The sequence below is a fragment of the Leptodactylus fuscus genome, chromosome 2 (assembly GCF_031893055.1).
Source record: "Leptodactylus fuscus isolate aLepFus1 chromosome 2, aLepFus1.hap2, whole genome shotgun sequence".
NCBI lineage: Eukaryota > Metazoa > Chordata > Amphibia > Anura > Leptodactylidae > Leptodactylus > Leptodactylus fuscus.
Genome location: NC_134266.1, coordinates 227723176 through 227747676, shown reverse-complemented (window position 1 = coordinate 227747676; position 24501 = coordinate 227723176). Strand labels below are relative to the sequence as shown.

At 41.0% G+C, this 24501-nt stretch overlaps 1 protein-coding gene across 3 annotated transcripts in view; it reads left to right on the top strand.

Moving 5' to 3' along the window:
- The first annotated feature begins 629 nt into the window (after window positions 1-629).
- The window catches only part of ASIC1 (acid sensing ion channel subunit 1), a 209925-nt gene continuing 186053 nt past the window's right edge, over window positions 630-24501 (top strand). Inside the window, exons 1-2 of one of the 3 annotated variants that reach the window (XM_075265744.1) lie at window positions 630-758; window positions 9663-10028. In XM_075265744.1, the coding sequence (XP_075121845.1) occupies window positions 9670-10028 (359 nt within the window). In that variant the 5' untranslated portion in view covers window positions 630-758; window positions 9663-9669. Of the gene's footprint in view, window positions 759-1435; window positions 1877-2537; window positions 2591-9662; window positions 10029-24501 lie in introns of those variants that run through there. The other 2 variants (XM_075265742.1, XM_075265743.1) reach the window with 2 other exon arrangements.

Sequence of the window (24501 nt, the reverse complement as noted above, 5' to 3'; positions counted from 1 at the left end):
TGATAGACAGATAGACAGATAGACAGATAGATAGATAGATAATAGATAGAGATATAGTTAGATAGATAGATAGATAGATAGATAGATAGATAGATAGATTTGGGATCAATGTATGGTAATTGTATAGACCGAGAGAATATGTTTATTGAGTTATATATGCCAGATGGTGAATGGTGCAAAATTTATAGGAAAAATGACAGTGGTGGAACTGCTGTTTTTGCCATATCCTCCCAGAAAGAGTTAATAAAAATGAGTCAATGAGATACAAGTACCTCAAAGTGGTCCCATTAAATATTACACCTTGTCCTGCAAAAAACAAGCCCTCGAGTTACATTGACAGAAAATGAGAAACTCATGGCTCCTGATATACGATGATGGAAAAACACAAAAAATGACTCGGTCTTTACGGGCCAAAACAGGTTGGCCACTGACGTGTTAATGTAAGATATAGCCTAGAGTAGGGACATCTAAGTGACGGGAGTATAGATGGCAGTAGCGGTGTGTGCTGGTCTCCTTACAGAATGGATAGGGAGGATCTCCGGATGGGACTACACATAACAGAACTTGTATCCCGGTCTTTCCCTGGGACTGAGGATAAAAGCCTGGGATGACGTGCGGGTCTTACTAAAGTGTGACTGACAGAAGGCATGTGAAGGTCTTCCTAAGAGAGTAGAAATCACAGAAGTTGACTGCAGGTGTTTCCATCGGAGTGATGGACGTGATGTGCGGGTCTTTTTATGGAACTATGAGAAACACAGGTGATAGGCAAATCTCTTTGTGGCCATATGTTTCTGCTTTCATCCTTGCAATGTGAAATGTGATCCTTCCCCTGTAAGGATGGATGGCGGTAGTATACAGGTCCTGATATAGGCACAAGCTGTGTACGGATACAAAAGTTATGTCATGTCTATGAAATACAGAAGTAAAAATAATACAATACTTGTTTCCATAGCAGTGGTGTTGACGCATGTGACAAGTGCCATGTATTATATGTGAGTATTACGCAGGCTGGGATTATTCTATTAATGACCTGGCCCTGATAATACAGTTTGGGGGTCATTGGCTGCATTGCCCACACATCAAGGATAAGAACCATAAACCGCTGTCAATAAATTCACTGATAACACGTCACTATTTTTTTTTAGTCAAAATATTCTTCCGGTCCCATCATGTTGCCTTTTCGCAGTCTTCATCTCTATGACCGGTCATCTTCAGCTGGACTGTGGCGAAAATCTGTGTGGGTAAAGCCAGCCATGCTTGTATGGAAGTGTGAATGACAGAAGTGGCTTTACCCTGGTAGTATGAATGACTGAAGTGTTGCTGGGCAGGTCTCTGTGTAGGGGCATGGATGACGGAGCTGCTGGTGTGCAGGTCTCTCTAAGAGGGGATATGGATGATGGAACCGCCGCCGCCGTGTGATCAGACTCGTTTAGTCAAGCCGGATAGGGTTAATCTCTCCTGTATTGGTCCTGAACAGTAGCGGCTTCTTGCTGCTATGGGGAAGCAGCTGGTTTTGGGGGAAGGGAGCTGGTTACACACACACACATCCCAGTAATGAGGAGATAGACGCATGCAACACACACAGAGGGGACAGACATATATACACACACACAGGCGTAGCGGAGGAGACAGAGCATTTCTTGTGCTCACACTGGCACATACACTGTCACTGACAGCCTGACAGGCACATCACTGCCTCTCTGTCTCTCTTTGTGCCTTGGAGCCTGCGTGTGTGAGCGCCTGCAGCAGGGTGTTGTGTGTGAGTCTGCGGTAAGGTGTGGGGGTCCTGTGTTGTCTCTGCGGTGTGGGGGGGAGTACTGCTATATGCGATCTGTCTCTTCAGTGCAGAGTGTGATCAGACTGGCCCTGCCTGCAGGTGAGTGCTGTGCTCTAATGTCTAGCACACAATGCATGCATGTATGTTCAGTATTGATCGCCCTCTCCGAGCATATGAGCTTCGTCTTTATTAATGTACCTCGTCCTAATGCTCATTCTGGAAGCATACGTGTTCCAGGCAGCCTGTGTCTGTCAGGCAAACATCTGCATATGGATATGGAAAGGGGAAAGATTTGTTGGGTTTGAAGAGAAACCAGAGTGAGCCCTAGGTAACATGCAGTCAGTGTCTCCTGATCCTGGAGAGATGGAGCCGGGTCTACACTCACATCTCTGGTCATTCTCATGTAGTCCACGCACTTGTGCCAGTACTTGTTCCTCTATACATCGGCTTAGTGATGAGTCTGCATTTAGGTTGCTTGCTATGTGGCTAGTTGGCATGGCTTTTATTCTAGTTGGCTAGTACAGGTATCACATGGAGCTCGCTTACACAGTCTTCAGCGTCTCTTCTTTTGCTTGTCTATTACGTATAGAATTGTGAGGGATTCTCTGCCAGCTCTATAGGTGTCAGTCTGATCTAAGGTGGCACCTGAGTTTTCTGGGTAGGTGTGCCAGTGTGTATAGGAGGGTAACTTAAGTCAGGCATAGTGATATGAAGGGGAGACGTCCCATCTACATTAGTGCCATTCTCCTCCCTGGCATATCTGTAATGTGCAGGCTGCCTGTGCGCTGTACCAGTCACACTTGGTGACTAAGGGTATGCTTCTATGTCTGTGGGCATATCCCTGAATTATTTCTATGCATGCATAGCTATTATTATACCTCTCCTATAGTTCTGTATGTCTCTTCCTATTCCTTGCATCTGACTTGCCCCTTAGTGTGTTTGTTTGTATGTTGCAACGTGTTGTACTGTTGTCTAATATTACTGTGGATTGGTTTTAGCTATATTAATATATAATGCGTTATAATATATACATGTTGTGAATTGTATTATTAATGCATGACACTAATGAATATTAATATTATTAGTAGTTTTAGTCATTTCTTGATACAAAATTAGAATAAATGACCATTTGTAAGCCTGTAAGGGTATGTCTCTGTACAGGGGTAGCAGGAATGAGTTTGTCATTTGCCATAAGTTATCAGTGTATCACAATGTGTTATCTGTGGGTGTCTGTAAGACTACTGGATAACCAGAGAAACCTATTAAGTGATTATAATGCTAATCGCAAAATGTTAATTTATTAATTCAATTCTAATATACATTTATTAGATAATAAAATGTACATATCTATATCTATCTATTTATTTATTTATTTTAATTTATTTATTTATTTTTCACAATTCAGTCACATAGACTGGATGCTTTGTCCTAGCTCTTAATTTGCAGTATTACATTGCTGCCAGATCACATACTGAAGTGAGCTTTTATCCAGGACTACGTATTGTATCCCAGTCTTTCATCCCTCACTGGGAGTCCTCAGTCGCTTCCATGTAATATTATGTAGGCAGTGCGGGGTAACATTTCCTAGTGTGAGGCTCACGTTGGTGCTGATCATTGGTCCAGTGATAAATGATGGGAATTTTTACAGGCGATCTGGGAGATACATCCTTATCGGTGCTGGTATTATGTGGTAGGGCACACAGGCGGCATAGGGAACATATAAAAGTCAAAATCAAGGGAGTCCAAAACCAACACGTTGCCCATTCTGAAAAGTTATCAAAGATCTCCTGTGTGGGACTGAAGATATTTCTGAAGGATTTTACTGATTTTTATGACAAAGTGCTCTATATTTAACAATGATTCGCACATTGCATGACACCATATACCGAAGACTGACTGTCCCACAGCCACAAGGGTCAATATGTAACCTGCTTAGTCATCAGCTCTTATAGTATCTTTTTACCTTCCTTTATAACAATCTTAAGACGTATCATTCTAAATATACCATGTGTATATGCTCTTTATTAGCATTAATGTTACCTATACTTATACATTACACCGTATTATAGTTACTATAACTACTGATATTACAACTACAACTTGCATAGTATGTATACTAGCATGGACTTTTAAGATACAATACATTGCCATTGATTTCTTAAATATGTGGGGAATGATCAAGTCTATTCTTACATGATAGTCAATGGGGACAATTGCATTATACCAATGTAGACACCGACCTGTAAAGGGAGCGTGCCAGATGCTTTGTGCTCATTGAATCGCTAACTGCACCAGGTAATGGACCAGAACAGATGTAGATACATACATTTCTGGATGGGAGTTAAATCTGTCCCTTCTGGCTCCAGATTCGCACCACATTGTTCCTTCAACGTTCCATTCACTACTTTTTATGAAGTGGGCAGAGCAGGGTGGGCCGGAACAGGGACTCCTTGGCCTGACAAATTTACTAGAACTTGGGCCAAAATACGGATGCAAGTTATATCTGAAATCTATGCCTGTCCCAGATTTCAGTTCTGGTGAACTATTAAGAGTCCGGAGTGACTTAATACCTAAGGTTCATCTCATGCCAGCCAGGGAAATGACCAAGACTGGCATACAAAACTCCAGTCTTAGTAAATGCCCTCACTGTGTATTAAACCTGCAGCACAGAGTATCTGGTGAAACCCAGAACATATACCCAGGAATCATGATTGAAAGCCGAAAAGACAGGCCGGGCTGATTTGTGGCTGTTTTTTGTCATTGCCATATGGTCTCCACTATGGGAATCCTGCAGAGGACCCCATCCTGTGTCCTGAATCTTCTGCCTAACTATTTTTTGGGAATACAAAAGATAGAACAGGAAGATATGAGCCGCCTGAACATCATAGTCAATATCCGGTGCCTGTCTCAGGAAACCTAAATCAGAAGTCATCCTCCTCGTAAGGGTAAATTCACACACGGCACATTTGTTACAGAAATCCCTGCAATAAAAAAATGGACGCTATTCATGTGACTTGTAGTTGTTTAGATGGCGAGCTGGATTAGGAGGATTTCTGCAAGACGCATTCCAATGAATCAGATAGTCACAAAGATGTCTGCAAGAAATCCATAGAATCTAAAAGTGATGGAGGGAGAGGTACAATAGGAACAAAGTGTGACTTTATAGCGGTGGAATAGTCGCCTGCATGTATATACAAGTTACCTTTATGTCAGGGTTCCCATATTTTCCAGGTTGCTAAGGCAACAGTTTTTCTGCTTGTACTTTTCTCCGTGTGTAAGCTTTGTGTAGGTATGTCTTGTGGTTTATATCTGGCATAGGAGTATTGTGCACTGCTATCGGTTTATTGTATAGTATTCTGCCTGTTAGATATTCTATATTCTATAAAGTAGATGTGATGTTACGTCTGTGAGGAAAAGGAATACTGTTCGCGGGTGAAGATACTAGGGCAGATTTACTACTAATGTCTAATACTTAGGTGGTGCCCTATGGTACTCCATGATCCGGCGGTGCAGTCACATGTAAGTTCATTTCAGTTTACGCCACTTACTTTAAGGCTGTGACTTTGGGCACAACTCCCATATCTCAACGAGGGTCAGTCAATAGATGTGCCAAATCTGTCACTGTTCAATAGATTTGGGACATCTTTGGTGCATATTAGACACCATATCGACACAGTGTCGTCCTCTCTACTAGACATTTCTGGAAAGCATCTAGTAAGGTACAAATATCTGTTACCTTGGTGCAAAATAATAATAGTTGCATGTTATGTAGATATCTACAGGTTTGTCATGCTGCCATGTCAGGTGTATGTGCAGCTTTAACAATACAGTCACATAAGCTCAATCCTCTGTCCTGGCTCTTCATACTCAGTGTTACATCCCTGCCAGATGTAGTCGGCGTCACATACTGAAGTAAGCGTCTATCCAGGACTACTTACTGTCACAATCTACATTCCTCACTCTGAGAGTCTTTAGCCACTTCTATGTAATATTGTATGGGAAGTCGGGGTTAGCATTTCTAGGAATATGGCTCTAGCTGGTGCTGATATTTGTCCAGAGAAAGTATGGGAATTTTTAGAGGAGCTATTGGAAAATACCCCATAGATCGGAGCTGGTATTTTGTATCTTGACACGGGGTCAGTATATGAAGAACATAATAGTAAAAAAAATCAATGAAGAAAAAAACCTACAGTTGTTTTTTTCTAATAGAACAAGTTATGAAGGAACTGATACGATGCATTGAAGATGTTCTTACAGTATAGATAGATAGATAGATAGATATGGAGAGACAGAGAGAGAGATAGATAGATAGATAGATAGATAGATAGATAGATAGATAGATAGATAGATGTGTATATGTTCTTCTTCTGTTTCAATGGGTTTCCTCCCTCGATCCAAAAGTATACTTACAGATCAACTGTCTCACCATACAAACACCATGAGGGATGAATGCCTGTATGGCATCTGCTATCTTCCCTAGTCTCCGCTAGAAAGGTTGCAATTGGCTGTCTTGTCATTTTTGCAGCTGCTATTTCCATCCCGGCCATGGGTCAAGTGACTGATACTTACATCATCATAGGGATCTACAATGTTTCTTTTCAACAGAATTTGTGTCCATAATACAGTTTAGAAATCTGGATGTATTATGGCCGTGTGTAGGAGGCCTTTAAAGATCAGGTAACCGTTCAGCCTAGCCACAGTGGTGTGTAGGGCAATGCATCAACTTTTTATTTAACCTTGTATTCCCTGCTTCAGCTGTTTGCAAAAATAAAGATTTTCTTCTATATTTTATGCAGATTATATATCAATGTATGAATGCAGTGATGAATAACCAATACCATTCCCCTAGTCCAAAGGCTGTGTCCTTCCAAAGTCTGGCATTGGCCACATTGATCGGACTGTGTAGAGATAATCTCCATTGCTATGGGAAATGTAAACACCCAGCTGTCAATTATTATATACTGGTGTGCTTGTATGATTCACTTGTATGGTGCACTTGTATGGTTCATTTGTATGGTGCACTTGTATGGTTCACTTGTATGGTGCACTTACACTCACCGGCCACTTTATTAGGTACACCATGCTAGTAACGGGTTGGACCCCCTTTTGCCTTCAGAACTGCCTCAATTCTTCGTGGCATAGATTCAACAAGGTGCTGGAAGCATTCCTCAGAGATTTTGGTCCATATTGACATGATGGCATCACACAGTTGCCGCAGATTTGTCGGCTGCACATCCATGATACGAATCTCCCGTTCCACCACATCCCAAAGATGCTCTATTGGATTGAGATCTGGTGACTGTGGAGGCCATTGGAGTGCAGTGAACTCATTGTCATGTTCAAGAAACCAGTCTGAGATGATTCCAGCTTTATGACATGGCGCATTATCCTGCTGAAAGTAGCCATCAGATGTTGGGTACATTGTGGTCATAAAGGGATGGACATGGTCAGCAACAATACTCAGGTAGGCTTTGGCGTTGCAACGATGCTCAATTGGTACCAAGGGGCCCAAAGAGTGGCAAGAAAATATTCCCCACACCATGACACCACCACCACCAGCCTGAACCGTTGATACAAGGCAGGATGGATCCATGCTTTCATGTTGTTGACGCCAAATTCTGACCCTACCATCCGAATGTCACAGCAGAAATCGAGACTCATCAGACCAGGCAACGTTTTTCCAATCTTCAATTGTCCAATTTCGATGAGCTTGTGCAAATTGTAGCCTCAGTTTCCTGTTCTTAGCTGAAAGGAGTGGCACCCGGTGTGGTCTTCTGCTGCTGTAGCCCATCTGCCTCAAAGTTCGACGTACTGTGCGTTCAGAGATGCTCTTCTGGCTACCTTGGTTGTAACGGGTGGCTATTTGAGTCACTGTTGCCTTTCCATCAGCTCGAACCAGTCTGGCCATTCTCCTCTGACCTCTGGCATCAACAACGCATTTCCGCCCACAGAACTGCCGCTCACTGGATGTTTTTTCTTTTTCGGACCATACTCTGTAAACCCTAGAGATGGTTGTGCGTGAAAATCCCAGTAGATCAGCAGTTTCTGAAATACTCAGACCAGCCCTTCTGGCACCAACAACCATGCCACGTTCAAAGGCACTCAAATCACCTTTCTTCCCCATACTGATGCTCGGTTTGAACTGCAGGAGATTGTCTTGACCATGTCTACATGCCTAAATGCACTGAGTTGCCGCCATGTGATTGGCTGATTAGAAATTAAGTGTTAACGAGCAGTTGGACAGGTGTACCTAATAAAGTGGCCGATGAGTGTATGTGGTTCATTTGTGTGGTTCACTTGTATGGTGCACTTGTATGGTTCACTTGTGTGGTTCACTCATGTGGTGCACTTTGGTGGTTCACTCATGTGGTGCACTTGTGTGGTTCACTTGTATGCTTCACTTGTATGGTGCACTTGTATGGTGCACTGGCGTAGTGCATTTGTGTGGTTCACTTGTGTGGTTCACTCATGTGGTGCACTTATATGGTGCAGTTGTGTGATTCACTTGTGTGGCTCACTTATATGTGCACTTGTATAGTGCACTTCTGTGGTTCACTTGTATGGTGCATTTGTGTGGTTCACTTATATGGTTCACTTGTGTGGTTCACTTGTATGGTGCACTTGTGTGATTCACTTGTGTGGTTCACTTGTATGGTACACTTGTGTGGTTGACTTCTATGGTTCATTTGTATGGTGCACTTGTATAGTGAACTTGTGTGGTTCACTTGTATAGTGCACTTGTATGGAACACTAGTGTTAATACATCACCTCTTATGTTTCCATTTTGAAGAATTGGGCCACCTTCTTTTGGATAACCTGTGTACAATGCTGTGAAGCTAGTCCTGTCTTTTATTCAGACACATTGGCAAAAACGATTTACTATAACCCAGATATATCTGCAACGACATTCAACTGGTGAAGGGACTAGATGTTTCCCTAGAGATACACAACGACTTGCATTTATAATGTGACTCACAAGAATGTGAGAAAAGATGCAATCTCCATCTCTTGTCCTCATCTCCTTCTTGATGATGTTGTCTTGTAGGCTATTTTACATTCGCTGTTGTCACTGAAAACTGTTCATTTGTCACCGGGTTTGCATTACTGTATATTATTATAGGTTATTTCTTATTATGGTTTTTCACTTTAATAACCATCTCTTGCTGTTGTGGATAAGAATATTTTACATATAAGGGAGATGGAATAGGAAATGAGAAAAAAAAAAAAAAGAGTAACAGTTTCTCAAGTGATGGCAAAAATTGTTGTTGTTTTCTTTTTTTCAATCACCTAAATGGCCAATCAAAATGGAAATTTTTGGATAGTAGTGTGATGGGCCATGACCATTCCATTTACTTGTGTTGGGACTGGCAGAGATAGTCCAGTACAATGTTCCATCAGTCTTATAGAAGTGAATGGAGTGGCGGTCATGTATGTGCACTGCCAATTCATACAGGGGACTCACGGATCCCAGTACTTGTGATGGCAATAAGTGCTGTTCATGGGGAATCCACCCTACTGGTATAGAGTAGCCTAGATAAAACATGGCTAAACTGATTAAAGACCATTTGACTCCATACAAGTTGGTCATTCAGTTGGAGTTTTTTTTTCTGATATGGTTATAAACACCAATAAAGGGGCATTCTAGGATAAAAATATTGATGGTCTATCCTGCATAGTTGCTCAGTTTTATATGTAGATGATATCTATATGTAATTCATAAAGATATGTTTGAAGAGGGATATGCAACTCCATTGACTGTATAGAAAACAGGGGTGGATGGTAAAGTAAGAGGTGACTGCAATGAATTTGATCGTGTCTTTGTTCTGCCATTATCACATGTCTATACAGTACACTTCATCTTATAGAGCTATTTTTGTCCCTCCAGTGCCCGCATGGATGTGAAGGAAGCAGAAGAGCTGGGCAGCCCCCAGCCGGTGACTCTTCAGGCCTTTGCCAGTGGCTCCACACTTCATGGCATTGCTCACATCTTTTCCTATGAGCGTTTCTCATGTCGGCGGTTGCTCTGGGTGCTATGTTTCCTTGGCTCCTTGTCCCTTTTGCTGTTTGTGTGTACTGAGAGGATCATCTATTACTTTGATTATCCACATGTCACCAAACTGGATGAAATTGCTACTGCCAGGATGATCTTTCCAGCCGTGACCTTCTGTAACCTCAATGAGTTCCGCTTTAGCCGAGTAACAAAGAATGACCTTTATCATGCGGGGGAGCTACTGAGCCTGCTCAACAACCGGTAAGAGGGAATCCTCAGCACACGTTATCAGCTAGCCCGCCTGCTGGGTGTCCTATTATCATAACACATACTGCGCTGCACAAAAGTTTTAGTTAGGTGTGGAAAAAATGCTGCAAAAGTAAGAATGCTTTCAAAAATAGAAGTGTAATAGATTATTTGTGTCAATTAACAAAACAAAGTCTAATCTATATCTAAATCTAATATATATTTAATGTGACCACCTTTTACCTTCCATCAGTTCTTCTGGGTACACTTGTAGATAGCTTTGAAGGGAGGTTGTTCCCACCATCTTGGAGAACTAAGCACAGATCTTCTATAGGTGTAGACTTGTTTCAATCTGTCTCTCTCTTCATGGGATCCCAGACAGACTGGATAATGTTGAGGTCAGGACTCTGCGGAGACCATATCATCACTTCCAGGACGCCATACTGATGGGATTTAGATTTCTCTTTTCTTTACTCAATAAAGTAAACCATTAAGATTTCGATTTCTGAAAGCATTCTTTCTTTGCCGTATTTTTTCCACCTGCCAAAATACTGTGTAGCACTGAATAGTAGCGAATCTATCCCATCATCTGTGTCAGGGTTAATTTTTGAAGGGACACAAAAACCAAGCTCCTTTGCTACTACAATTCATAGAACATCTCAGGGTGGGAGAAGTAGTGATCCTGGGAGCACATCCTGTCCATAATCCCATTGAAGAACACTACAGATGGCCTGTTCTGTGCCAGTAATAACTGCATTCACTACATTGCATTCAGCTGCATAAACTGTAGACAGGATTGGACTGACAGAGCGGGCCAGAGGACCCTTCAGCGGGCCCAGTTCCTAACACGATATTTGGCCCAGTATAACACACCTCCATCTAAAGCAGACTATGGATCCAATCACATTAACTAGCACTTACTTCTTTTGGGATAAATCACAAATAACCAATTCTACCTTATTGATGATGTGTCTTGTCCTCACAATGAAACTGTAACAGCAAAGAGAATAAAGTAAGAAATGGCAGTGCTCGTATTTATATAGATAGAGGGCAGGCCTCACAATAACTTCCCACGTGTAACCAAGAAACCACAGTCCCAATTTAGATACTGTGTAGTGTAGATAATTGATATCTCAGCTCCCCTGTTTAGGTTTTTTAACCAAATATTTTCCATTACAATATGGCCACTAGAGGCGCTGTTGTATTGAGGAGTGATAATATAACTAATACAATATAAAAATATTTTTTAATCTATTTTTTTTATTTTCATGCTGAGATAATAAATAGATACACAAACATATTGCTGTGCATGAGGTTTAATAAAAATCACAGGTTTTAGAAGCATTCAGCTCTTAACTTCCATTAGAAGCCTAAAGATTTTTGCCATCCTTTATTTGTATTTTAAGTTAACTAAAACTATTTGTCACCATTTTTTCATGGGGCATGTATGTTATTCCCTTTAAACTGCAAATGTCAAATGTGGTTGGCATATAGGGCTCTTCTTCTTAAGACAGTCCCCTTGACAGAAGGTTCTTTGACAGTAAACGCATGACACCGTGTTCTTTGTAGAAGTAAGTGTTCAGATTCCTTACAGCGCCACCATAAAGAAACGTAAGCATTGCACATTTCCGCTTCAAATTAATGGGCTGTCTGTGTAATACAGGACTGGAGAGGTCCTCCAGAATGAGAGACTCTCTTTATAGCCACTCTGTACATTGGCTAAGAGATGAGGATCATTAAAAGGGAAACTCTCAGAATACCTCTATATTTTTATTTATTTTTTACTTTTAAAGGGGGTTTTCCTGTGCAGTGCATTTCCTGCACTGAATAAGCTTAATTTCTAATATAAAAGCCACCCCCCCATCTTCCATTGCCTGTTTATTACCTTTGCAGAGTTCAGCAGAGAAGGATTTCTTTGCATTTACTAAGTGCAGACCCTTCAACTTTAAAGGGGTTGTCCCATCTCAGGGATCCTATCTATACTGGTAGCTTATGTAAATTGAAGACTTTTCCTAAAGATATTGCTTTAGATATGCTGCTTTGTTTGCCTGCTATGTGAACTTATTCCTCCCATTGTTTACACAGCATTACCATAACCCCTGACCTGTGAGATAGGACAAGTGATGTCACTCACTGCTCTGCCGGCAGGACAATCCGTTCAGCTAATTGCAGTTTGCTGATAAAGTCGAGTCTGTTATCTCTCTATGTAAATACACCGATAACACTGAGCCCATTCTGTACAAGCATCTGCTTGAGCAAGTTGAGGGGGGGAGAATACAGGAAGTGAGAAAAAGAGACAGCAGGCAAACTGTTGAAATAAGGAAATGGGAAAACCCCTTTAAGTCACATGACTGACTCCACTCTACACCACGATCCTGCCGCCGGAGTACAGTAGAGTTGGTTATGTTACATACAGTTGGTGTGGCAGCAGAGTATATGGATATAGATTTCTGGCAACCAACTGTGCTCTGCAATGGTAACAAGTGGGGGGTCCATGGGACTCGCCTATATATAAGAAATAAAGCCTATCTGATGCAGAGAGTTCATTGTTAAGTTTTATTTCTCCATGCATAACTCTTTAAGTAGACCCCCCCCCCTTCTTAAATACTGAGGCTCTGTATGTGATAGAAAATGACACATTTTTCTACGTTCTTAGATCTTTTTCTTTTATGGACACATGTTGTCGCACATTATGAAGATCACTGCTATTTCAGGCCCCATTTCCCACCATATTGACAGCAGAATTTCCCTTAATACTAGGTGGGAAATACTAGACAATACCTTATATTATATGGCTGAAAACCGAGCTGTATGAATATCTGCAATAAGAAATTAATTGCAAGGAATGTAATTAAATGGGCAGAAAAACCAACAAGCTGCATTGTAACCAATAACCGGCTCATAATAATAAAGGTTTTAATGTGCTCAGTGAAGTCAAGGCACAAAATCAATATATATCCTGCGGGAGCGTATTATAGCACAAAGAAAAACACCTTGAGATAAAGGGAGAAATTTGGTCTAAGGGAGAAGGACAAATGCCCCCCGGTGAGCAAAAATGCAAGAATGTGATACATAATTATGTGCTAATACTTCAAGGAAGTCCTAAAGATAGATTATATGTAGTGTATATTGTATGCAGTATATTGCGGACAGGTTGCATTCTCCATATCACAGGTTCTCTAGTAAGCACTTGTGATGTTGTTTTCATGACGTATAGTTCAGATTTTAGGTTGGTGTCTGCAGTGACTACAAAGTGTGCCGAGCGCCCTGTTTTCTCCTCTGTATACCGTGCAGATCTGATGGCCACAGCAGCCGATCAAGTGGGTTCTGGTATTGACCCGGCACCAATCTGATATTGATGATCTGTCCTAAGGATATGCCATCAATATCAAGTCGTGGACAACCCATTTAACCTAGTAGGACGGCAACAATCAACATGGTGAACAGCTTATTAATGTACAATGGGGAGACTTATCAAAACTGCAGGTGACTTGGCAGCATAATGGCTCGGGCTAGCATCACCTCAGACAGCACTAGTATATGACTATTAGGGTTATATGTGCAGCATGTCCACATAGGCATGTGCCACAATATGAGGGCACGTAGACGTATGTTGGCATATTATTAGAAAAAGGAAAGTTTTATACAGCGCAAAATTATACAACATAAATTCCTGAAAAAAAATGGTATTCCCATGTGCATGTATCACTAGTATTTTTTTCTTTTGTTTGTACCCACCCCCCAAAAATAATAAGAATTAATTGAACAATTGAATCATTTACTTCGATTACAATTAATGAGCGATTACTTTAGGACACCCTCCCATGTATATACCACACCCCTAGTTGAATACCACGCCCCCTATTTATATGCCACTGAACTTTGGTTTTGGTTATTCACAAATCGGTGATCCTGATTGGATAACATACAGTTAGTGACATATCCTTTAGCCAATGGCAGTGTGAGACAGGATGGCCTGGATGTACAATAATTGAAATAATTGACCTGAGCAAGTTCATAAGGATTCATTTAGCAGATTTTCGGGTTTTGGTTATTTTTCAATGAATTGCCACAGTCCTAATATATACATACCGCATAATGATAAAAAAAAATAAAAATAGACATAGTATTTTTATGCAAAACTAAAAAGTTGTATAATCCAGAATACTAGGATGAAAAACCAAAAACTGTATCTAGTCCTTGAGCAAACCCAAACGTCACCTGGTCCTTAAAGGGGTCTACCCATGAATATAACTCTATTAACTATTTATATGTGTAGACAATTTAAACATTTTTGCAAATATACATATTAAAATTTTGCAGACTTTTAGAAATTTTCGGTAACTTAGTGGTGGTCTTGCCTTGACCAGTTGCCCATGTATACAACCATGAATGCAGGAACTGTCTATTGTACAAAACACTTCATTGCTCTGCATCAATGAAATACCCAACAATTGGACCCACATTGATCTGCAAGTTACCTCTGTCCTTTGGCTAGGGGGGTAACTTGTTGTTACTAGAATACAGCTTTAAATACTGCAATGATTCCAAGTAAAACATAGCTCTATGCCATAAGAGGTTTCATGTATCTGGTAGTTCAGGAAGGTGACAAGGTGACATCTTGACAAGCCAGTAAGGCTCCATTCACATTATGTTTTTCACATTTGCTTACCAGATCTGTTTAACAGATTCAAAAAAGGAATTAAATAACAGGGGCAAATGGATGTACACCATCCATTTATATAGAGATTAGAGATGGGTGAACCACTTCGTCATGGGCCGAGTTCATCCTGAATATCCCAAATTGTTCAGTTATCAATGAAATTGATCAATTGAGGATTTATCTTAGACAAATTGAAATGGCCACTGTGACATTAAATTATTATACTATGGGGTCTCTGTGGCAAGTAGGGGTGATAAAAATAAAAAAAACATCTATACTCCCCTTCCCTCATCTCTTTTGGGCCTCCTCGCGGCGTCCAGCCCTTTCTCTTGGTCTTCTTGGTGACATCATGCGCCCAAGGCGCATGACAGTTGTCATGACATCATGTGGGAAGGTGACTTTAATTTTTTTTTTTTTTTTTACACCTCCCCTGGGCCTCTATCTATTATTTTCTGGGGTCTGAAGAGAACCCTAAGTATAATAATTTCCCTTCCAGTTCTATCTGAACTTGCTCACCCCAAAGCCAACGGAACCCAAACAAATCTTGGTATGTTCATTCATCTCTAATAGAGCTCAATCTACAAAAAATGGTTCCATTATTTTAAGGACACAAAAACAAAGTATACCATACATTTGGGTTTGTCATATCCACTAAATGGATGCAAATAAACTTGATGTGAATGGAGCCGAAGAATGAGAACAGCTCGAATTCCTAATCTTACTTTGCCCTAGTGATCAGTGGGGGGCTCGTATGGCAATAGTAACATCTTCTGACATGTTGTACTATAACATATCATTTAAGGAATAGAAGAAAGGCAAATCTTTATGTGATACACTTCTCCATCCATCTTATTTTTAACGTGTTGTCTACAATCCTATGATGTCTTACAGTTTTCTCCTCGCTAGCTCTGTGATATCCCCTCATGTATTCGGATTGCGATAGGCAAACTTTTCCCCACTATTACAGCATGCAGCGAGCAGAAATGAAAACAGCTTAAGCCTACCCCATGGGAAATAAAATTATAAATAAAAAATATGCAAAAACATCTTCTTGGAAGATCTTACACTTCCTTCATGAGTAAAAATATTTACTAACAAGCAATTAAAGTGGAACCGCCAATTCTTACATAAAACAGCAGCTGAGTCTTGAATACATTAAGCCATTAAACTAACTGTGTGGTAGAAATGGGCTTTCCAATTATCGCGCTATTCTAGTGACGGAAAGGTCAATGACAATATTGCTCTTTTTATGTCACAAGAAAGCAGATTCAATGTGTCTCTCATTTGCATTAAAATCATAGTGACAGGGTAAGGATCAATTCACAGCGCACTTTTACAAACAGCAATATGCATCTGGAACCGGAAACAAGGTACTGAAAAACGCAGGCTGCAGAACTTAAAGGGGTTTCCACTGTATTAAAATTAGTGGCCTATCCTTAAGGTTTACCTCCAGGTAAAAAGCAACTTTAGTAACTGAATATTAAATCTGAATATAAGAAATGTAGTAATATATCTTATTCTAAATAATCTGTTTATCTCTCCTCTTATTAGACTGACCTCCTCCTTATGTTCAAACAGTTTATCTACATAGAGATTTTTTTAAATTCAATTCACATACAGAACGCTATGGAGAGGGGTAGGGGAGGAGGAGAATGCTGACACTAACTAATTGATGTATTGCCACATTCTGTTCTATCATAAGGTCTTATCTTGAAGAGTAAACAGTTAGAAAAGTTCCCTGATTCACAGTATAGCAGAGACACACAGAACTCTATGGAGAGGGGAAGGGGAGGAGGCGGCTGCTGACACTAACTAATTGATTTATTGTCTCATTCTGTGCTGTCATAAGGTCTTATCTTGAAGATTCAACAGTTAGAAAAGTTCCCGGATTCATAGTATAACAGAGAATAACAGCAACAGTAATTTATGTGTTTTCCAGCAGCCTCCTCCTTCCCCTCCCCTCTCCATAGACTAATATGTAAAAATATAACTCAATTTAATAAAGGGAGAATGAAATACATTTCTTTATATATTGAAATTATGTTTTATTACTGGATTTAGACTTTAAGATAGGCCAGCAGTTGTAGATCAGTAGGGAACAACTGCACTACTCCCCATATTCTTGTTGGACCTGGGTACAGCAGCGGTGTCCATAAACTTCAATGAGCATATAAAGAATATGGCAAGTTATCAAGAATATGGAAAGTGAGCAGTGTAGTGCCTGGCATGTAAACAGTGCTGTTAGGTGCTGTCTGGCGAAACAGCTGCTCTGCAAGGGTACTGACATTGGGGACCCCCACCAATGTAAAATTGATGGCCTATGTTAATAAGTCTTTTTAAAAAGACTTCACAAAAATATACATGTCTATGGCAAATATATCCAAATGTACAATTAATGTCACAAAAAGTCAGAAAATGTTTGCTTCTCCTTAAAAAAAGGAAACTGATTCATAGAACAGATGCCAGCTGTATGCCAAATACAAACAGTTGGCATCCATTTGCATCCTTTTTGGCAGTATACTTTCTTTTTAAAAATATGCATCTGCTGAAAAGCCACAAATGTGGTTTGAACCCAGACTTAGGCCTCATTCACACTTTGCATCAGTATTTGTAAGCCACATTCTGGAGCGGAACATTCAGAGACCTACCGTATACAAATCTTTCCATTAGACTACTTTTGGTTTTGGCTTACAAATGTTAATGCAAAAATACTGACCCAAACACATCCGTATGACCATGGCCTTACATAGCTGGGATAAATACTCAGTATAAACAAAGGTCTTCTATTTTTTGGAGCAAACAATTGGGACATTTGGGTGAATTTCCCAGTCCATTATAACATCTCAGAATTGAGAGAATTGAAGAAAAAAATGATTTATAGATCTTTGAGGATTCTGGCTAATGAAACAGGTGCAGGTATGATTTTATCCATAAATTATCAGCTCATATTACCCCATGTGGCAGACTATTACGCCTGGGTCACATCTGCGTTCGGTATTACATTTGGGGAGTCCTCTAGGGGACCCCTGAAAGGAATACTGAACGCATTAAAAAGGTGGTGCAAGTGGAGCAATGAAAACACATGAACCCCAGCATAGAGTGTAATGGGGTCTGTGTGTTTTCCGCGCAGTGTCTGCACGAATCATATGGAGACAAAAATACTTGAAGCAGCACTTTTCTCTCCGCATGATTCATGCGGACACTGCGTGGAAAACACACGGACCTCATTATACTCTAAGGGGTCCGTGTGTTTTCATTGCTCATTGCTTTTTAATGTGTTGAAATCAATGGGAGGCTTTTTTCCCTATACTTTCAATGTATTACGCGCATAATACATTGAACGCATAGGGGAAAAAGCCTGCAATTGATTTCAATGGGGAGCGCACGTATGCTGGCTCTCATTCAAGTCAATGGGAGCTGCTTTTTACGCGCTCATTCTGAACGTCTTTTTACAATCAGAATGAGCGCAGCGTTACATTGTGTGAAGGCTCCCTTAAAAACACAGTATGATAATTTTACCTGCGGAAATTCTGCTTTTTCACATAGACTTATATGAGTTGGGAAAGTTAAAAATGAAAAATGCAAATGTTTTTTTAGCTGCGTTTCCACAGTATGTGGACTTAGCTTGAAGGGGTTTTCCGGCCTCAAATTTAATTTTCATAGTGATGTCCTAACCACATATCAGTATGTGATCTATCAGGGTTTGACACTGGGACCCTGCACAGATCATCTGTTCACTGGAACCACCGCAGTGCAGTGACTGGGTCAGCATGTACCAGCCGTCCAATAGGTCATCAGTGTAAAAGTTCGATTTAGGACAGGATAATCTCTTTAGTTAAAGGCCCCACGTGGAAACGCTAAGATTTGTCCGCATTTTACACTCAGAGCAAAGTGGATGGGATTCTAGCTAGAGATGAGCGAGTAGTGTTCGATTGAGTAGGTGTTCGATCGAATACTACGGTATTCGAAATACTTGTACTCGATCGAACACTACTAGCTGTTCGAAGTTTAAGCTTCGATGCAGAACCAGCGTTGATTGGCAGAATGCTATATTTCTGTCAATCAACGCTGGTTCTTCTCTTACCTTTCCGAAGTCTTCTCCGCGCTGCATCCCCGCGTCTTCTTCCAGGTGGAATTCACTCTGCCTAGGCATCCAGCCTAGGCAGAGCCGACTGCGCATGCGCGGGCATGCCCTCGCATGCGCAGTCGGCTCTGCTCGGGCGTTCGCTCATCTCTATTTCTAGCAAATCCCATGCCCACTTAGTGGTAAAAACTGCGGTGCAGACACCCCGCAATTTCCAAAACCAGCACGGTTTTGGAAATTGCAGCATGCCAATTATACCTACGGAAACACCGGCAGTTTCCCCATAGGTATAATTGAAACAGAAAGTCTGCAGAGGAAAACTCAGAAAATTTTCTGTCTAAAGCACTGTGGGGAGAACTGCGATGTGATGGTACTGTGGTTTTTCCCGCAGCGCTTTTTTGCTGCGGGACACCACATAGGCTATGGTATAGGCTTTTGTTGCAGCTTTTGCTGAATAATTTTTAGCCAAAGCCAAGAGTGGTTGCAAATGGAATGGGAAATCTAATAGAGGCAGATTTGTCTAAATTCTGCCACAGTGAAAACATCTCAATGACAGTAAAACCATGCATCATAAGTTCAGCATCTCTCCCTTTAGCCTGTGCTGCCCAAAGATCGTGGATTCTGTATAACGTACCTCCCTGTAACACACACATTCAGAGCAAAACCATTCACCTTGAACATTCCACTGAAGTTATCTGCACATATTTCTACCGAGGTAACCAATGCAAATGTAACACCAAGTACAGGTCACAGTAACATGATTCAGCCGGAGGATATGAGCAGCAATTCTTTCCATGTATCTGCGCCTACATTCCTCCTTCCGAGGGGCACTTATTGGAATTATGTAGCTGTAACACTGTGATACCAAGGCCACTTACTTTTGTCCTTTTCACCTTCTGCTCCAGCCTTCCATAGCACTCTGTAATGACTTAGATATAATGATACATAGAATTCACATTTCACACATTGTATGAGGTAGTAGGTGTATTCCCTGCAGATAATGCGATTTCATACATTTGCCCAGCACTCCAAGACTTTAGCTCTGAAAAATAACCCAGCATGTGATCTATTCTCTATAGCACAGTCTAAAGCTCTGTCTCCATCCATAGTATATAAAATATATATAGGGTCAGATTTGCTAATCCTGCTAAGAGTTAGTGCAGATTTAGACTCGATTGTTTTAAAATGCACCAGATTTATCACAGTGACTGATGCTGGACGATAAATCTGCTGCATCTTCAGACTGTCTAATCTGCATTTACATCACCTATAAAAAATGCTAAGCTTCTGACAAAAAAACGTGCTGAAATATTGGCGCTTTTGGTGCGCAGTGTTGAATATTAAGCACTGTCCCTTGTCGGACAAAGCACAGAAAGTGTCCAAACAGTGAATGTGGTGTAAAGCATGGGGACACCAGTTTTTTGGTGCAGAATTCTATCATACTTTCAGTAGCCCATCTGCCCCAATGTGTTCCGATAAATTGAAGGGAGTCTAATAAAAATCCAGAATATTACATCCTCTCTACTATCTGTCGTGGACACCTGACACTTTTTGGGTGATGGAGGTATACCTGTGAGGGGATGTGAATGTCCATTGGTCTCATCCATCACAGAACAGCAATAGAGTGATGGAAATAGACGCTGTTCTCTCCCCATTCTCATTGACTCTAATGTAAAAAAAAACACATGAAGGAAGCTTTCTTCTGTTAGGCTAAGGCTGGGGCCCCACGGGCCAGAACCGCCGCTCTAAAGCGCTGAACAACCGCAGCGTGAACACATTACGGTTCTTCCCACAGCGCTTTGAATAGAAAGTTCACAGAGTTTTCCTCCGTGGACTTTCTATTCTCATTATATCTACTGGAATGCCCCCGGCATTTCCGTAGATATAATTGACATACTGCGATTTTCAAAACTGCAACGTTTTTGGAAATCGCACCGTGTCCGCGCTGCGATTTTTTTCCACAAAGTGGGCATGGGATTTGCAAGAATCCCATCCACATTGCAAGTACTGTAAATCGCGGCGTTTCCGGCCCCGGCCTAAAGCCCCATATTGCTGAAACGCAGCTTTTTTTTGTTGCAGATTTTATTGTGTGGACTAAGCAGAGGGCAGAAGAATAAGAGCTTCCTATATATTTCCCATTCCTTTTGTAGACATTCTTGGCTTTGGCTCAAAAAACCTCAACAAAATCTGCAACAAAAAATACTGTGTTTCCGCAATGTGGGGTTTTAGCCTTAGGTTTATTCTGTAATGGAAGAAAAGGTCCTGTATTCACAACTTTTTTATTTTTTTCAGATTTTTTGTTTGTTTTTTACATGAAGGCAGAGGGGACTACATCTATATCAGTCACTTACTGTCTGTTGCTCTCATCCTTCATGGGAACATTAATAACAGTAGTGTGAACCTATTTTAGCAGTATTTTACAACTTGCATACCATAGAAGTGTATAAAACTTTTGTATACATGTGTTGTAGACCTAGAACAGATAAATTAAAGGATTTCTCCTAACACAATGGTTGCTGGGATTTCAGCTGTCAGGACTTTTATATAAGACCTTTTAGAGTATGTTCGCACACAGTTTTTTGGAGCTTATTTTGACGTGGAATCCGCCTCAAAATCTGGCTCCAAAAACGTCTCCCATTGACTTCAATTGGAGTTGCTCGCTTCTTTTTTTCCGCTAGCTAGTAGCTAGTAGAAAAACTCGCTCATATGATACTATAGCTTTTCCCACAATGATTGGCCAGTAGCCAAGCATTGTGGGAAATAACCTTCGACCTCCATCTCGCCAGAAAAGATCGGGATCGGAATTCCGTTTTAGTTGTTTTTTTTGGTATTGTATTACCTGACTTTGATTAGAAGCATTATGTATTGTTATTGTATGACTGGATTACTGTACATTGACTTTATTGCCCATTGACTATATTAGCATAGTAAAAAGCTGGCACCCAAATGTAGAGTTTTACGTGACTGAACCTAATGGGTTTGGATTTGGCCCAGAAGACAATCTTTACAAAATCCTCCCCCGTCGCTTAGTGACAAATGACTTTGAATCTTTTCTATATTTCCATGATAGATATCAGGCCATGGGCACCGTCACTGCAGGGCTTAACAGGGTAGCTGACTTTTGGGTAAAGTCAAGGATCACTCCCAGAATAACATGTAAAATACCAAAGAGATAGACTCGCCAAATTCCTGGACAGGACTGATAGAACTCCTTCAAAGGGTGCAGGAAAAGGGAGACTTTTAAAGGGAGACTTTCTCACCCCAGGGTGACAGGAAAGCATGCCACCATAGCGCAGGTAGTCCAGCACCTTACACTTTATAGCCATGTTCATTTTAAGTGCCATTTTATCGATTTGCAGATCTACGCCGTTCTAGAGGTGCAGCAGATTCTGTATAAAAGTGGGATAAAGCCAGGTCAGATATAGATATTTCATTGTATAGATAAGGCAGACTGAGTTTTCCGAAATAGACGGTCACCACAAAAATCTATATTGCGATATATATTTTTTTTGGCCATTGGACATATACCTGAACGATAGACTCAGATGAAGACTAAGTCAGAATTTGGCATACTCTGTGGATGTATATGAAAGCTGAGTGCTGAATCTTCCCTTTGAGAGCCTGAGATGGTTGATTAACCCTTCTTTTGCTGTAATGTAAAAATACCTTGTATATTGTTTTGTCTATTGTTATTCTGCCATCTAGTGTCACACCGTATTATATATGTTATAGTATAGTGTACTGGACAGAAAAAGTCATTTGAGTCCTCTGGGGAAGGTCTGTGAGTCAGGAGACCTATAACATTTGCAGAGGAGAGTAGCAGACTAACCGGAGCTGCTGAGCAGTGGAGAATTACTGAAAAATTAGGTACTGTTCAAAAGTGGGGACAAAGTGTGACAGTCCTAAGGCCCGATTCACATCTGTGTTTGGGTTTCCTTTTGGGATGTCCATTTGGGGACCCCCCCAATGGAAACCTGTCTGCATAAAAAAGTGGTTACCTAAGGAAACCCACGGACCCCATAGACTATAATGGGGTCCGTGTGGTTTCCGTGCGAAAAATGCAGAGAGAAAAGTGCTGCTTGCAGGACTTTTCTGTCCACATATTTCATATGGATAGGGGAACGGCATGGTCCAAATGCAGATGTGAACCGAGCTTAAATCAATACCAGTGAGAACCAACACAATAGGAGCACAGCAGGTTGGAGGTGACTGTATAGTACTGGACTTACCAGCAGAGGCCCATGAGACTGCCTGATGGGGTAAATCTGAGGTAGAATGCCAGGCTGGAGATCAGCCCTAGATATCAACCTTAGGCCTGGTTCACATCTGCGTTCGGTATTCAGTTTGGGGAGTCTGCTTTGGGGAATACCGAACGCATTGACAAGTGTGAGCAATGAAAGCACACAGACCCCATAGACTTTAATGGGGTCCGTGTGTTTTCCGCGTGGTCTCTGCACGAGTCATGTGGAGAGGAAATTAGTTCACGAAGTACTTTTCTCTCCACATGACTTGCGCGGACACCACATGGAAAACACACGGACCCCATGTAAGTCTAAGGGCTCCATGTGCTTTCATAAGCTCAGAGCTTGTCAGTGCTCTTGCTATTCCCTTCAGAGGGTCCTTAAGCAGACTCCCCAAACGGAATACTGAACGCAGATGTGAACTAGGCCTTAGCTATAAACAGGAACTGCTATTAAAGTCCAGGACCTTGAGTTATAGAAATGTACAGAGTCAGACTAGAGTGCACAGCCAGGTACCTGCAGCCGAAGCCTGTGCGTTAAGGGTTAATTTACTGACTGTAATTCTTTGCAAGATAGAATATCAATGCAATAGAGGTGACAAAGACTCAATGAAATACTATTGAATTTGTGTATAAAGAACTGTTGATTTTTTTGCGAGTAAATGTAACATTCCAGTTTTTAACTGCTTGTATCCAAGTGACTACCCTGAACCCTGCAAGAGGATTAAATCATTGTTTAACTACAAGTGGCGTAGTCGCTATCTGCCAAAGAATAGGACTATCATATATACCTCCCTTATTCCTACACAGTACTGTGATATATACCTCCCCTATTCCCACACAGTGATCTGCCATGTGTCATCTTCAAAGCCGCTCTCTTCAAGAATATGACAGTGAAAAACTCTTTCAAATCATTCTCATAGAGTCTTACATACAATAGAGGCCCCACGCACACACTTCTAATACACCCATATGCATGGACTCAATCAGATGATTGTACTGTGCAATGTTTGGCGTAAGGGTACATTCACATGGGACAGAAATGCTGCAGATTTTGTGTCCAAAATGTTTTTTTTTTTTTTGTTTATACTTAATCAGAAACAAAATCTACTTGATTTGATGTGGATTGTTGCTGCAGATTTCTCTGCAGCTTTTCACAGCAAATCCATTACTTATAGATGTAACCTAAGGAGGACTCTTCTTAGAAGAAATATCTCCAGAGCAAACGTTGGGCAAACATTAAGGCCAGGGTCCCACGTGGCATTTTACAGTCACAGCAAAGTGGATGGGATTCTAGCGAATCCTGTAAAATACGCGCAGCAGGCATGCTCCAATTTCTGAATCCGTCATGATTTTGGAAATCGCAGCAATTATACCTACAGAAATATTGGCAATTTCCCTCTACGTATAATGAAACAAAGTGTACAGAGGAAAGAACCGCGATGCGTTGCCGGAAGCCGACGTATAGTGGTGGTACCAGAGTACAGTAGCTCTGCTCCCA